Below are 16338 nucleotides of genomic sequence, written 5' to 3' on the forward strand. Positions count from 1 at the left end.
TATATATATATACACACACACACACACACACAATTATACATACTGACCTTACCATTTAGAAATATACCTACATCAGTAATGATGGGAACTCCTAAATGACCCATATTGGTGATGATCTCACTGTCTTCTGGTGGAATCTGCGCATGCTGGATCAGCTTATTCAAATTCTCTTCAGTGATCCCTGATTGGGAGAGAAAAGGTACACATTTAACCAGCTAAGCTAGCTATACAGGAGGCAATAAGAGATGCTGAAGAAACAAGATCCCTGGTTAGACCTTTCCATAAATATAAGAAAGATCTAGCAAGTTTCTGAAAAGGCATCAAATGCAGCAAAGGCCTTAATATATAGTGTATCCTCTCTGTTTTAAAAACATCCTCTAAGATCTAGTACACATGGATTCTTTGTACGAAGTACTGTTCATAACACAGTGAAATGAACGTATAGACCAGTATGTTGTGATGACATGTGCCTGGTGTCTGGATAATTTCCAGTTCATTCCCAATTGTTACTTGATGTCTCCTGGGAGTGTAGCTGGTGTTACCCCAATAACATTAAAGACCTGCTGACTGACACTGTGTATTGTATAAGGACATCTGGTGTGCTTAAAGGGTAAATGCGTGCTTCATTCAGCCATTTTGTCTATGTAGGATAGAGAAAGGTAGATTGAGTAGCTCCCAAGTTATCAAGCATGTGGACAACTGACTATGTTCAGGACATGGGTGGCAAGTATGCATGTGTAGAGTATAGTTCACTCATCAGGACAAAGGTGTTCATAACCAGGAACGTTGCCCGGGATTGACTTGGGGTTGTGCTATTTTTCAGTGGGCTATTGTACCAGTAAATGACCTCAAGGGGAGCAGAAACCACACCATTCACATGGTTGGCAATAAACTTGAGGAGAAAAGTTATCCTTTTTGCTGTTCTGTTTGAAGCCATAAAAAAAGTGTTCTACCGAATGAGTTGTGTTCTCCTTGTGCCCTTGTGTGTGTGTGTGCTGTATGTTTGAAGACCCCCATTACATTTGGGATATAGTAATGCTGTAGGCGTTGCAATTTATGGCAGATGAGGAGATAAGGAAAAATATGCATTCCACAACAGTGTCTTAGCCCTTCACTTACCATTCTTAAGAAAGATGTAAAGAAGAATGATGCGAATTTTATCATATGTACTGACATTTCCATCCAGAAGAATAGGGACAATTGCCCTCATGGGATCCTTGATCTTCTCCCCCTCTGCATCTGTGCCCATAGCGAGATCCTGAGAAATGATCACATTAATAGAGTAACAATGTGCTAATACCATATAAAATTGCAGTTATTTTTTGCCAAGAATTTGGAAGTTAGTCTCCTATGGCCGGACTACAATGGAGTACAGAGAATGGAACTCTGAACCCATAAGGTCAGGCCAGGGGGCTCAGACATGACTGCTTCTCTCCCTTTTACCACCATTGAGTTGACATTACATTCATGTCTATGACTCAAATGGCTTTTTTCTTTTAGTTTTACCTGGTAAAACACTTACTGTACTAGGGGGACAGGGCTCACGCATTGTACTGCATCTAAGGAGGGGCAGCATTGTCAGACTAGGACAGAAAGTGTGTTAGGACTACTGAACACCTCCCTATCACATCAACAACAACAAAAATGGGGGGAGTGTTCTGTAGCTCACATTCAAAAATACTATGCTAGCTGTAGTACTGTTTTTCTGATACAATGACTTCAGCACTTCCCATGCTAGGGTCACAGCTCTCACTCACTGTATTGTATCTATGAAGGGAGCAGCATTGTCACCCTAATAATCCTCTCTCTCTCTCATCATCTACATAACAAATGGGAGGTGTTATGGAGTTCACATAGGTTAACTGAGCGGGGCTGATAACGTCGCTTGAGATAAAACTATGCTAGCTGCATTACCATATTTTTGATCCAATTGCAATTTTTAGGAGCTCAGTGATCAGCTATCCCTATTTCTGTCGATACAGCTTTCTTTTGTAATGAGGAATCCATAACCAAGGTTATTGAACATTAGAGGCCCATGTTTTTGGGGTGGCTTTAATTTAGGTGTTGCATTAGGACCACCAAACTTGTCACACCTCTGGTTGTTTATGATACAGAGATTTAGCATTGTTCCTCACCTGCTCCACACGACAGAGCTTATCCACAGTTCCCTGGTAATGCTTCATGCAGTCCTCAGCCAGGTGTAGGTGAGTCGAGTACTGCAGAGAAATCACTCTCATTACTAATTACAATATGGATGGGAAAACTTATTTCACAACCTAAACACAGACCAGATGTGGGATTGTTTTAAAAACACAGTACATACTGCTACTTCAAAGTGTATACTATTAGGGAGCAAATGCAAAAGATCAAAGACTAAACCAATATGGTTTAATAAAACTGTAAAACAACACGTCAAGGACAAGAGAGCGGAAGTGGGGAAAAAATTCTAGCACAAGGGCCGAAGGGGGTTCTTCACAGTTAGATCAGTTAGGGTCTGGAACTCACTGCCACAGGCGGTGATTTCAGCAAAGAATGTGGAATTGTTCAAGAAACTTTTGGACGATTTTTTAAGGGACCGTAATATACAGGGGTACAGGTACTCCTAGAATGAGATCCTATAGCTTGGACTTGATGGACTAATGTCTTTATTCAACCTCAAATACTATGTAACTATGTAACTATGTAATATAACAGTGCAAATGTTTGCAGACATGGACTGACAGACCTGGAGAATATCAGATCAGAGAATATCAGGGTGAAGAGTTTGGAGAAGGCCGGAGAGGAGAACAATCTAGGACAACATAGCTGAGTTGGAAAGTGAGCTGAATTGGAGAATGTTTCCAAATCAGCTATCTTGCCCTTGATTGTTCACTTCTCCGGCCTACTCCAAACTCTTCACCCTTTTGTGAATAACCCTGTTTGACTCTAACAGAGGGCCACTGGAGGAATGCACAGATAAATGTCAGGGGAGGACCAGGTGGAGCAAGGGCGTAGGTAGACACATGTCCCCTGGGTCAGTACTAATGAGTTATGTTGGACTGCGTAGCTGATGCTTACTATCACATTACAATACAGTGGCAGAGGAGTTTTGTCTATCCAAGCTGTTTAGTGTAGATACAGCATGCGGGCTAAAATAAATAAATCTATGCACGTATGCTTGTGGTATGAGCATGTATCAGATCCAGTACAGTAGTAGTAAGATTGTTATGTCTGCTGATGTAGTGTAAGCATTGATCAGATATGGCGCAGTCGTAGTAAGATTGTTTTGTCCGCTGCCTGTAGTGTGAGCATTGATCAGATCCAGTGCAGTAGTAGTAAGATTGTTAAGTCCGCTGTCTGTTGTATTAGCACGGATCAGATCCAGTGCAGTAGTACTAAAATTGTTATGTCAGCTGTCTGTCGTATGAGAATGGATCTGATCCGGTGCAGTAGTAGTAGGATTGTTATGTCAGCTGCCTGTAGTATGAGCATGGATCAGATCCGCTGCAGTAGTAGTAAGATTGTAAAGTCAGCTGTCTGTCGTATGAGCATTGATCAGATCCAGTGCAGTAGTAGTAAGATTGTTATGTCAGCTGCCTGTAGTATGAGCATGGATCAGATCCAGTGCAGTAGTAGTAAGGTTGCTATGCCCGCTGTCTGTTGTATTAGCATGGATCAGATCCAGTGCAGTAGTAGTAAGATTGCTATGTCAGCTGCCTGAAGTATGAGCATGGATCAGATCTAGTGCAGTAGTAGTAGTAAGATTGTTATGTCCTCTGTCTGTTCTATGAGCATGGATCAGATCCAGTGCAGTAGTAGTAAGATTGTTATGTCCTCTGTCTGTTCTATGAGCATGGATCAGATCCAGTGCAGTAGTAGTAAGATTGGTATGTCCGTTGTCTGTTGTATGAGAATGGATCTGATCCGGTGCAGTAGTAATAAGATTGTAATGTCAGCTGTCTGTAGTGTGAGCATGGATCAGATCCGGTGCCGTACTAGTGAGATTACTATGTCTGATTCTAAGAACTCATAGCTCTACTCACCTTGCTTAGCTCTTTCTGATATTGTGGCATCTTCTTCAGCATTTGAGAAAGATCTCTCATGGTTGTCTAGTAAAGACAGAATAAAATCCATTATCACGGGTGTGTTCATGTTACAAACTGTATCTAGTGGTGTCAGTATGTAGTTGAGAGAAGAGTCAGTCACCTTGTCACCTGTGTTCATCCTCTTGCTGGAAGAAAAGTCCTTCAGAGACCGAGTTACCTCTCTGCAATTTAGAAGAACAGAAAAGGTTAGCTAAATAGAAATAATCATATTGAGGTATGTTAACAACTTTATGTTTTTATGTGTAGTATGCAGGGAAGCATTATTTCCTCTTTATATAAGCAGCTTAAGTACATAAAGTATATCTAAAGCCAAAACTTATTTTCTAGTTTTGAATGGAGTAGCGAATGGGTTTGGGGTTTTTTTTTTTTGCAATAAAAACATAACATGGGCTCTAACCCATACCTAATTTATAAAAAAAAAAAATACATGAAAATGGCTTTAAATGGCTTATCGCTGATAATGTCTGTCGGGATGAAACATGCTTTCCCTGCATTCCTTAATGATGTCAAAACATCCAAAATATAGGAGCTAACCAGAGGCTATGTAATGTTTCCCTTGGTTGTATGTAACATGGTAGAGCTCAGAGTAGTGGTTTTATTGTCATTGAAGGAAAGAGTTACAGTACTTTTTTATTAAATAAAAAAAAAACTATAATGTTTTTTGTTAGTGCTGCCTTGTGCTGATTCATGTAATTCATGTGAATTCTGACTTTTGATGATAGATCCACATTAAAGGGAAACTACTGCTTTGATATACCAAGTTATTGTAGTGTCCACTTTAAGGTAATATTTATGTGTCACATCTTAAATGCTGGCAAATCATGTAATGAATATATAGCACTACTAAGAATGAAACAGATCCTGCATACGTAATGAGCAAATATGGCAGCCCCCAATAAGATATATAATTAGAGGCTTTACACAGTAACAAGGTTTTTACAACATTAGCACACACTGATAAAATTATATACAATAAGCTGCTCACTTTACACGTATATCTAAAAATATATATTATTATTATTATAACATAGTATTTATATAGCGCCAACACAATATAAGGAAGACATTACAATCATAATACAATTCAAGACAAGATGCTAAGAAGGGCCCTGCCCCTGAGGGCTTACAATCTAAAAGAGGAGGGGGAAATGATACATGAGGAGGTAGCTGTGTGGGGATGAATTATTTGAGAATGTGATGGTTCAGTGGTTAGGTTGAGGTGGGATAGGCTTCCCTGAAGAGATGAAGCTATAAAAGACTATAGATTCCTTTAAAGGTGAACCTGCCCATGTAGTACAACACAACAAGTTCACCTGAATGAAAAAGGGAAAAGAGGAAAGGAAGACCTGTAAGCTTCATGTAGAGCTAAGGTTCCTCCCCAATCCCCTTTGTGATATTGCTGGGACCTGGAGATTGGCTGCTCAGGCACCCAATGCTGTATCATGGGATAAAGGGGTGAGAGTAATTTGTCCCCCATCTCCAGAAGTACTGGATATTTTTCCTTTCCACAGGAGCTTGAACAAATTTCTAGATGAACCAAGGAAAGGTCAGTATATGCAGGGTTTGGGAGGGCATTTAAATGAACTTGTTGGTTCGCTCTCCATGGGCTCTTCACTTTAAGGTCCTATTTAGTCTCTTTAAGCCAGAGTACTTACTGGGAAACCTCTGCAATGTGTTTGTGACGTAGGGTCACCCAGAGATCATCATCTTCATCTAGGAGGACCTCTTTGACTCGGTTTTCTCCTATACCACTTGTTTCATACCTAATAAGAGAAAGATATTTTAGAGACCCAAAATTCTAAAAATGACAGTAGATATATACCGTCCACAGCAAATAATCAGACCCATGTTTCATTTTGTAAAAATGATAGATCACACCAACTTGGTTGGTACAAGCAACAGACCTATTGTGTTATTTAAAGAAGAACTTTAGATTCTGGCAAAGTAAAATACACATTTGCATGATTAAGTTGCATTTGTTGAGATCTGCTAGGATCCTGGACAACCATAATAATTATTGGTATGTAATACTTGACAGTCCAGTGAAAGAGTGAGGGGAAGAGTGTTGTTGTGGCATCCTTAGCATTTCTATTACAAGGTCTTGTCCTACAGGTGATGATGGTCATTGGTCATTAATGCTGCATGCACAGCACCATCCATTAGCTGAACAGGGGAAGTCAGAGCTCATTCATGATGGATGGGTGGTGGACCGGCCAGAAATTTTGTGCAGAAAGGAGAATTCAGAAAAGAATACAGATTCATGTTTTATGCTGTATCGCAGTGACTGCTAATTTCGGTGGATCCCAAAAGGAGTAAAAGTTAGAGCAATGTGGACTCCAAAAACAAGAGGAATGTTTTGTTTTTTCCCCTCAAACTGCAAGGAAATTTCATGTGGACAATTAGATAGAAATAGTGCTTTTTCCTGGAGTTCGTCACTACCAGCCATGTTTATTATATCTGATACATAAACTTTTTATCTTACTTATAAACATCATTTTCCACCGGCAGAAGGTCATAGGTCATGGCCTGGAAGGTAAGCTCATGCAGAACTGGGGAGACAGGATCAAAACCCCGATCCAAGATAATGAGTTGTGAACGAGCCTTGTCTGGGCCCTGGATTTAGAGAGAAAAATCAAATAGGATTAAAGAAGTCCACTACAATCTTTATTTCTTAGACTAGTAACATTGCTAGCACATGCTAGGGAATGCACCATAATTCAGGGATTTTCCATTTATTGCCTCACCTCCCCCATTGTGGGATCATCAGCCTTGTATGCATCAAGCTTATCTTGGATCAGCTGCGCAAGCATTGCGTTATCCTTGTAATCTCTGTGCGGAAACACACGGGGTAATCATCACTTGAGTTATATGACCTCCTAAACTTCCACAACAAGTTGTACTACCAAGACTGTCCTACACTAGCATCAGTCCTTCATTCACATAACCAGCATGCACCATATTCAGGGTTATAATCACTAACCTATTCCTTTTTCAATCATTGGTATTCTCCTGCGCAATATGCCCTCTTGGAAGTTACTGTGTGAACACCTCTTTACGGAACCCTAATCCTAAATCTAATCTGTTTTTCCAGTGAATTTATAAATAGAAGCTAACCATTAAATCCCATTTAGTTAATTTGCTGTATTTTTTCTATGTAAAGACTACAACATACAGTACCTGATCTATTGTAGTTGCTTCCAGGTTGTAAAAACTAAAGTGGGCCTAGCAACAGATTATGTTTTATGGAAAACTTTCATCTGCCTGGCCCCTTCAATTTTCCAATCAAAGGTTGTCTTTTTCCAATCAAAGGTGCTGGTTTCTGTGAATTTGAGATATTGAAGGCCAGCTTATGTATGGCACATGCAAGAATGTATTATCTCTCAAATAGATCTCAGCCCTGCTCTGATGACACAAGGATGAAAATCCTGGTTTCAGCAAAGTAGGCTTTATTGTCTTGGCTGTGTGTACATGTACCTTGCACAGTTGAGACACTGCTGCTATGTCTCTTCCAAGCCATTGTACAAATCCATCACACTCAGACAGCCCAGCCCCTTGCTGCTTCTAAAACTGTGACCAACCAGTGTATAAATCCATGACACTAAGTTTATCTGCTGCTTTGACATAAGTAATTATTTTTAATCCAGTCCCTTCTAATTGTCAATTAATGTTTTCCAAATGATTCATTATGTTATATATCTAAAATACCTAAAATATCTAAAAATACCTATTGATGTCAATTGTATGCATGAATTGCCATTATGTAAATAGCCAAACTGTTATGCTGAATTTACTTTAAGATTTATCATCATATGCAGAAGTTGCAAGTGAACTCACAAAAAATATTCATGGGATACACTCATTGATAATTGACAACCTCTGCCTTAAGCCGGTAATAGTGTATCATGGGCAAATTCTCTTTAATAAAGCTTCATGGGTTGTTCAACTACTTTGTGTTTTACATCACTGGCCTCTTCCAACACAGTGTAATCATCATAAAATGCATCTCACTAAGAGCTCCATTTAGACAAATGCTGCTCTATGCACACATAATGGGACCCTTGCATATCCCCACTTCTTGTGGCTTGTGCTTATTTAAGTTAGAACAAAACTACTGTTGGAATGCACGATTAGAGGTAGAATCCTGTCTGCCTTTTGTGCAGAGCTACAGTTAGTTGGGCAGACCACCAACAAGGAAAGATGGTTGCCCATTCTTAGTAGTATAAAGGGCCTTCTGACTCCTCTTAACATTTACGTTCACCCCATTCTCTACACAATTCTCTTTCTGAATTTATACACAAATCTCTAGGGGCAGACAGAACACAGACCAAATTTAAAAACTCCTGCAGAAGGATAAGGCTGCTGAAATATGATTGCACATTGCATCTATATTTACTCCCCAAATTCCTTATTTCTGTATATAATTATCTGGTTCAAATGTGCCAAGCCTTTTCCCTGACAGCACTTCTGTAATAACATACCCGCGGTAGCGCACAGCTGGATATTCTTTTAAGGTGGCACACAGAGTGGCAAGTTGCTCAGCAAGACGCTCCAGGATTGGGTTCTTCATCTGAGCTTTATGAGGACTGTAGAAACTGTGGAAGGAGTCTGGGAAATCCAAGGAAAACACCTAGAAGATATGCACAGTGAAAGTCTGGTAAAAAAGGATATTAGTTGGGTCAAGGCATATATTAATGTATAACGTATGCAGGGGTCAAAATTTCAAGTCCTGAGCTACTAGCCAGGCCTTAAGAGTTACTCGCCACCAGTTGCCCACCTAACCCCTACCCTGCCCCAGCCTTAACTCCTCCCCTAAACACGCCCTCTTAAATAATCTTATAAATGACACTGTTAGATGTTTTATGCAAAATAAAGTTACAAAAATAAATATTAAAAACCCGGAGCTCAGTCAAGAGCTGCTGCTGAAAGAACATAGAGCCCAGCATGAGCAGCTGCTCCCACGAGTCAGGTACGCGGGTCTGTGACCGCAAGCCTGACTGAATTTCCACTCGCCTGCACTGCATTTCCACTCGCCAAATGGGAGCAGGCGAGTGGAAATTTTGAGCCCTGACGTATGCACAATGTATGGCCCAAAGTATGTGAACACTCCTCCATGACATTAAATTCGGGAGATTCCAGTGAAGGGTTCTGTTATTGCTAGAGCATACAAAGACATTTTAGACAATTGTGCACGTCTAACCATGTGGTATTAGTTTGGTTAAGGCTATTTTCTGTTTCACCATGACTATGCCCTTGTATACAAAGTCAGTTCCATTAAGACATGGTTTGACCAGTTTGGTGTGGAGGAACTTAAATGGTCTGTACAGAGCCCTGACCTCAACCCGATTGAATGCCTTTGGAATGAATTGGAACACTGACTATAAGCCAGATTTTATCATCCAGCTTCAGTAACTGGCCTCATAAATGGCTCATGTACTCATTCTGGTCTCTACTTATATCAGAATGTTCCCTGGCGACATATGTGCATGCACAACACCTGATTGTCTTCCAATACTGCCTTTCCCCTTTCCTAGTCTGTGCCTTGCTTTATAGGGATCTGGTGCCAAACCTGCAGTCCTTTGCTATTTACCGTGCAGTCTCAAGCACCTGCAGATAGTAGTCGGTGTTTCCTTTACCTAGGTGCTTACATGGGTCAGTGAAGGAGAACACTCTTAGACTGGGTTCTAGTTGTTAAATGGTTGGGCTTATTTATTTCACATTATCTTACTTGTTTCCTCTACTAAACATTCATTTTGTCTTTAATTTTTCTCTCTGATCTTTTATAATGGATATTGCTAAATAAAATATCAAATGTGGACAAGTCATTTTTTAAGGGAGCTATAGGGAACACAAACATGGAAGTAATGATTTAAAGGAAGTTGACCACCACTGGAATAGGGGATTGTGACAAACTGATACTAAATGAAAAACATGCACTTAAGTTGCCTTTAAAAATACATTTCATTTACATCAATTTAAATATCTGATATCTGCCTAGAAGTTAGCTTTAAATATATAAAGTCTCCACTGCCCAAACTCACCTCTTGAGAGTGTGACACTCACCTGTGACTCATAGGGAAGAAATGCGATGTTAATTTCAGTCAACGTCTTGATAACTTTGGATGCTCGTGACTTGACCAGCTCATTAAACAGGCTGTCTGGACAGGCTGTGGGAACAGGTTGTGAAATAATGAGCGCAATGGCTGATGGAAAAAACTGAAGGAAAGATGTGAGGATGCACCAGACTCGGGAGGAGATAGGACACACTTAGTGTTAGTGACACACTTACAGTCTGTAAAGAAGACGTGTGCTGCTCTGTACTTAGAAGAAGAAGGATCTTTGAAGTCATTGATGAGGGAATGAACAGACTGCAAGAGAAGGAAGGCGTGTGAGAGGAAACCAGAGGTACAAGGTGACAAAGATGGAATAAGAGATTGCAACAGCAATGTGCACGTGTTCTGAATTCAGCATTAAAGTATAGCCATAATGTTTTTTTGGATAGAGTATAGAAGGATTAAAACGCTTGCCAGTGTATTTTTTACTGTCTGTGTACCATTGGGAAAACTTCCCTTCACTTCCTGTCCCAGAGACGCAGCAGGAAGTTATAAGACATCTCCGAAAGTTAAGGGAATTTTGGACATTTCCCTTTTGGACAATTGTCCCTGAAACAGGTGTCGCCATTCTTTAGATCTCCTAAATTCGGATTTTTGCCTTACTTTTTTCTTGGTGACATTGGTCATAAATACAAATAGAGGGGTGATTCTCACCAATGGAGACGCAGCAATAAAAACTTGACAGATGGTCTAATCCTTCACTACTTTATCCAAAGCTAAAAAAAAAAACGTTTTTGCCAGAGATACATTTAAAGGTTCCTGAAGACCCAAACATAATGATTTGGCTTCTGGTAGATGGGAGATGGGAACAGTCGACATCCCCACTGACTTCTGACATCTGAGGTTCTGGCAGCCTGACATCTCTGTACCAAAGTTCTCTGACTCACCCTCCTGATTGGCCATTAAGCTGCCAGTAGATTCCACAGGAATGTGTGCTTGATCTGACCAGCTAAAGGCATTCCCATCATGCAGAGAATATTCAATAATGAAATAGGGAGAAGGAGAGCAGTGCTGGCAGAAGCTGCCAATGCCACTTACTACAAGGAGGAACAATAGTGATTGCGCCATGTTTTCTAAATTCTCCAATTCATTCTTTCTCCCAAAAGCAGTTAACAAGGTTGTATGGTACTGAGTGAAATGTCAATTTAGGGTGAATTTATATTTGAATGCTTCCTTAAAGAGAATTTTTAGGGAGGCTGTCACCTATCCACAAATGTTTACATTCCCCGATCTCCCCCACTACTTCAATCCTCTGTTGGAGGCTTAAATCTAAAACCTGTGTAAGCTTCGTGTAGGAGCTTAGATGGGTTAATGACCGTCTCATCTCCTAAATGTACGTGTAGGGCCTGATGACTGACTTCTGGCTAACACTGCATCCTGGAAGTAAGGGAAGAAGGTCAGATGCTCCTCTATACCCAGAAGTATCAGCTATTTCTGAGGTCCTGTGACAGAGTAATAGATAAGATAAGATTATATATAGAAAGATCTCTCAAAAGAGATTTTTCTAAGAGGTTACAGATTTGCTAGAGTTCATGCTGGCTATTGTGTACTTAAAATCATCACTTTGAGTTTTTGGGCTCAGATCAAAAATGTTTTTTTTTATTAAGTAGTTTGATTTGGCATTTAAAAAAGTTATATGGAATTACCCCCTGTCTCTAGCCCCCCAAAGGGCTATGCAACTTCCATGGGTGCTGCTCTGACCTCAACCCCACTTCCCTAATGTACATTACTACTGGCCCATCACAGTAATAGACAGCCGCACTAATCAATAGTAACATGCATAAAGCAGAGGAACGTGGGAAGGTGAGTATCAGCAAATAGGGGGTTGTTATTTCAAGAGAACATGCCATTTTGATCTGAATGATCAATAGGAAAAAAGCTATATCCAGAATATGCTGTTAAAGGAAACCCGTCAAAACTGAAATATTGAAGCTGCTATTGTTGACTTGTTTGTAAAGTGTATATAAACCCATAAGCAAAGATGTAAGCTTGACAAATCTTATATGTGGTGGCTGCATTAGTTTTCTTTTTTAGGCTTTCTTTCTTTTATTTTCACCTTGTGATGCTGCCAGTATAAATAAGTGGGCAACTATTTATTTGGGCCCACTTTAATGGGATTGCAGCAGCCCTGCCCCTCCTCCTTTCCTCCTTTTCCTGCCTCCCCCCTCCTTATTCTATTGTATAGGTGGCGTTTCTCCTTTAATGATTACCTGAAATGCGTTTAGGTGGGAGAACCCTCTCGGTTGGACACAGCGGGCTCCCCGACCACCATCCCCTTCTATATATTCATTGTCGCAGCTTTCTATGTGGTTTGTTTCTCCCCTTTCGGGATGGGACTTTAATTTTGGTTTCATGGGTGATCGTATTATTGCTTGAGTCTTAATGGCTGAGCAAACTACGTGATATCGGTTTTAATATTTAAAACCAATAAAAGTGCCACAGCCAGTTTTATTCAATTTTTTTGTGTCTGTGTTTTTATTATGTTCTAGGCCTCATTCACACAGCTTAGAGCCGGCGCGGCGTGCACGGCCGTATCGGGCCGTTCTCGGGAAGGACAGGTGCTGCGTGTGATTGTACGGTCAATGTTAAGCCTGATGAAGGGACCCTGGGTGGCCCCGAAAGCGCTTGTTTTTACTTGACATGGTTCGTATTAAATGAACACAAGGTTATACTGAAAGGATTTTTGGTATGCTGGTGACATCTTTTCAAATAATCCATGTAACTAGTGGTGCCATCCGCAGTCACTACAAGCACCCTCCCCTGTCGTTCGGGTATTCGGTAAGGAGTGCAACAAGTCTCTCTCTATATTCTGATTGTACGCAGCAGCTTGTTCTTCTCTATGGGGGTATGCGGCCGTACGCTCACCCGAGATGCACATCCGTGCGGGTGACCGTACTCGGACGCAGACAGGTTGGATCCTGTCTGCGTCCAAGCACAGACACCTGCACCCGCACGGATGTGCAGGTCGGGTGAGTGTACAGCGGCGTAGGGAAGAACAGGATGCTGCGTATAATCATACACAACGCCTGTCCTTTCCAGGAACGGCCCGAGGCGGCCGTGCACGTCGCACGGATCTGTACGGGCCGACTCTAAGGTGGGTGAATGAGGTCTAAGTCTTATGTACCGCTTGCAACCCCATGTCTGTTATTAACAGTCCAAGATGTCCAGCAAAAGTGGCAGTTAGAGGGTTGAGACAAACATTTAACATTGACAGGGGTGCATCCAATGGTCAGATTTTATTCATTTATCCCAAAAGGAAAAAACTGTTTCTTTAACTGATTAAAAAGTGTTAGCTGTCACGTCCGCCAAAATCACCTAGTCTATATCTACACTCCCCTCTCCACAAGGTGACAATGCTGCTGTCCAATGCTGGCTCCATTGCTCTTCCTTAAAGTGGAGCTCCCTAAGACAGAAAGTGTGTTACTGGCCGAATCACTGGGTGAAAATAAAGGGGGAAAAAATCTAAAAAAGAAAACTAATACACTCACCACATTTAAGGTTTGGTAAACTGCAATAAATAATATTTTTGTTTCGTGTTTAAATATGCATTAAGGGTACAGACTCCCCGGCAGTCATCTAGAACCTAGCTTCACATCATAGTGATCCTTTATTCTGGAAGCAGCAGGCAGCAAGTGATGTCTGCAACATTTTATCACCTGTCCTGCATACTTGTTTCGTACAGGTTAGTGACACTCTGGGGTAGTGAAGCAAAGAACAAGATAAAAGCCGTGGAGCATACACGTTTAAAAACATATCAGCAATGGCAGCTCTCATTTTTCGATCTCAACAGGTATTCTTTAAAAAGCACAGACATTAAATTGAAATGATAAGGGAGGAGAAGTAAAGGACCCATAACTGCTGTCTGTATATTGTATTAAACCAACAATTTGAGGCACATTACAGAATGAGTTATGAGAATAGTCTTGTGTCCATTGCCCTACAGCCACCAATTATATTGCATCTTCCAGGGTGGTCAGGAATGAAATGGTGTCTGTAGGTAATATGCAGTAAAATGTCCAGTGAGAGACCAGGTATTGTTTTCTGTTAGGGAGTTTTATCGCCAATAATCCTTCCTGCTCTTCTACATACAGGTATATGCTTGAGAGAATTATTAGACGTTAGGTGAGAAACATTTTAGCAAGCTGATTAATAAGCAAGTTAATGTCAGGAAAGCACCAGCCAACAGAAAAAGGAAACAAACAATGGTTTAATACATATAATGATTTTACATTTATACTGTCACAGTTAGTTCAGTGCAGCCTAGACATTCAAGTATTTATGAAGACAATCCATAAAATGAAAAGCATCTCATTTATCAGCAGCTTTTGTTTATGGCATCAAGACTCCTGCTTAAGGCTGCTGTCAATCAAACGGGTAGGGTGGAGGGTATAGTGGTGAAATTGACTACGGAAGTACGGGCATGCTGTGCATTGGCATGGCCTCCTGTACCTCCAAGTAGCAATCTAGGGACATAAACCGAATATTCCAGCACAGATCTACTTCTATGCTTTGATCAGATTGAAAGAGGAATCGAGGTGAACTAGGAGGGTCACCATGTATTTTGCAAATAGATGCAAAATAAAATATAAGACGAGCTTTACAAGAATCTATGTTAACACACACATGCATATATTTTATATCAATTTTAAGGTTACCATACACTTTCAACCCTGCAATAGTAGTGTATTGTACCATGTTTGCCATCAATTAGTGCAGAAGGTTTGGCTTTGAAGTGATACCCCTTATTGGCTAACATGTGTTATTAAGGATGCAAGCTTGCAGCATTTCTTAGATCCCTTATTCAGGCTTTACACAACTGTAAAAAAGCATGAGGGATCTTAGCAATCACAAAAGCGTGCATCTTTAATAGCTTATGTTAGCCAATAAAGGGTATCAGTTAAACACCAAACATTCTATACAGTAGTACTCATAGAGAACCTCCAGACATACTATTGTTCAAGGAGAACTATGGGGTTAAGGCTTTTCCATATAGTTCTCCTTAGGGTAACGGGAGGACACAAACTAGCGTCCTCCCGTCACAATAGGCTCAGTATACCGCGAGCTGTAGCTCGCGGTATACTGAGACGCCGCAGTATACCGCAAGCTGCTGCTCACGGTATACTGAGACACCGCAGCTGAAGCGGATCCCGACAATTATGCCGGGATCCGCCCAGCTGCGTGAGTGACCAGCTGTACCCGCCCCGTCCGATCCGCCAGTCAGCGCTGGCGGATCAGAGCAGGGAGGGGGGAATCCAGCCCCTCCCCTGTCACGGCAGAGAGCCGTGACAGGATCAAGAGGTGAGCGAACGCCGCTATGTGTTCGCTCACCTCCCGATCTACTGAGCCGACCTGTGACAGTCTCATTGTCACAGGTCGGCTAGAACTATGAGGTGAGTGAAAAGCACACACCTCATAGTTCTCCTTTAAGCTTTGGAGAGCGGGTAAGGGTTAGAACTTCTGTCAGGTTTTTATTGCTGCTTTCACACTGTTTTCTCTTCACTTCTGCCCAGTGACCACAAAAGAAGTGACAAAGCCGGATGTTCTAACCCGTTCCAGTAAAAAGAAAACAAAGTCCCCTTCAGAGAAACTGCTTCTCACTTCTTTTCCCAAACAGCAAGACATAAAACCCAACAAATATTCTCAGATGCCACTTAAAGCCCAACTGAGCTCAGAAATAGATATTCTGACTGGCAGACATTGTACTAGCAACCTCCATTTTCATAGTCTCACCTCCACTTTCAGTCCATAATTTATCAGTCCTGGTCAGACACACCACAATGGGGTGTAGGACACTTGTAAAAAGGGGTGTAGCCAGTGGCGGACTGACAACACATGGGGCCCAAGGGCAATGCAATAGTATGGGGACCCCTTGTGCTCCACCCACATACAAGCCCCATCCACATATACATTCCTGCACCCCCTTCATAACTCTTCCTATACTGATACCTATGCACCCCTGCATCCCTCTTCCTACACTGCTCACCTCTGCACCCCCTGTATTTCTCTTCCTATATTGGCTATCTCTGCATCCCTCTTCCTACACTGTTTACCTCTGCACCCCCTGCATCCCTCTTCCTACACTGGTCACCTCTGCACCCCTGCATAACTCTTCCTACACTGTTCACATCTGCACACCACTGCCC

The 16338-nt window shown here is 41.4% G+C and overlaps 1 protein-coding gene across 2 annotated transcripts in view; it reads right to left on the reverse strand.

Moving 5' to 3' along the window:
* Nucleotides 1–16338, reverse strand: part of STXBP1 (syntaxin binding protein 1) — a 51353-nt gene that overhangs the window by 16056 nt on the left and 18959 nt on the right. For both annotated transcript variants that reach the window (XM_018553327.1, XM_018553326.1), the window contains exons 5-15: nt 10372–10450; nt 10146–10249; nt 8564–8712; nt 6830–6914; nt 6568–6698; nt 5741–5848; nt 4186–4246; nt 4023–4088; nt 2136–2216; nt 1120–1258; nt 72–181 (exon numbers count right to left, since the gene is read on the reverse strand). In XM_018553327.1, the coding sequence (XP_018408829.1) occupies nt 72–181; nt 1120–1258; nt 2136–2216; nt 4023–4088; nt 4186–4246; nt 5741–5848; nt 6568–6698; nt 6830–6914; nt 8564–8712; nt 10146–10249; nt 10372–10450 (1113 nt within the window). The remainder of the gene's footprint in view (nt 1–71; nt 182–1119; nt 1259–2135; nt 2217–4022; nt 4089–4185; nt 4247–5740; nt 5849–6567; nt 6699–6829; nt 6915–8563; nt 8713–10145; nt 10250–10371; nt 10451–16338) is intronic.

This window comes from Nanorana parkeri, unplaced genomic scaffold, assembly GCF_000935625.1.
Source record: "Nanorana parkeri isolate BGI_ZX_2015 unplaced genomic scaffold, ASM93562v1 scaffold116, whole genome shotgun sequence".
NCBI lineage: Eukaryota > Metazoa > Chordata > Amphibia > Anura > Dicroglossidae > Nanorana > Nanorana parkeri.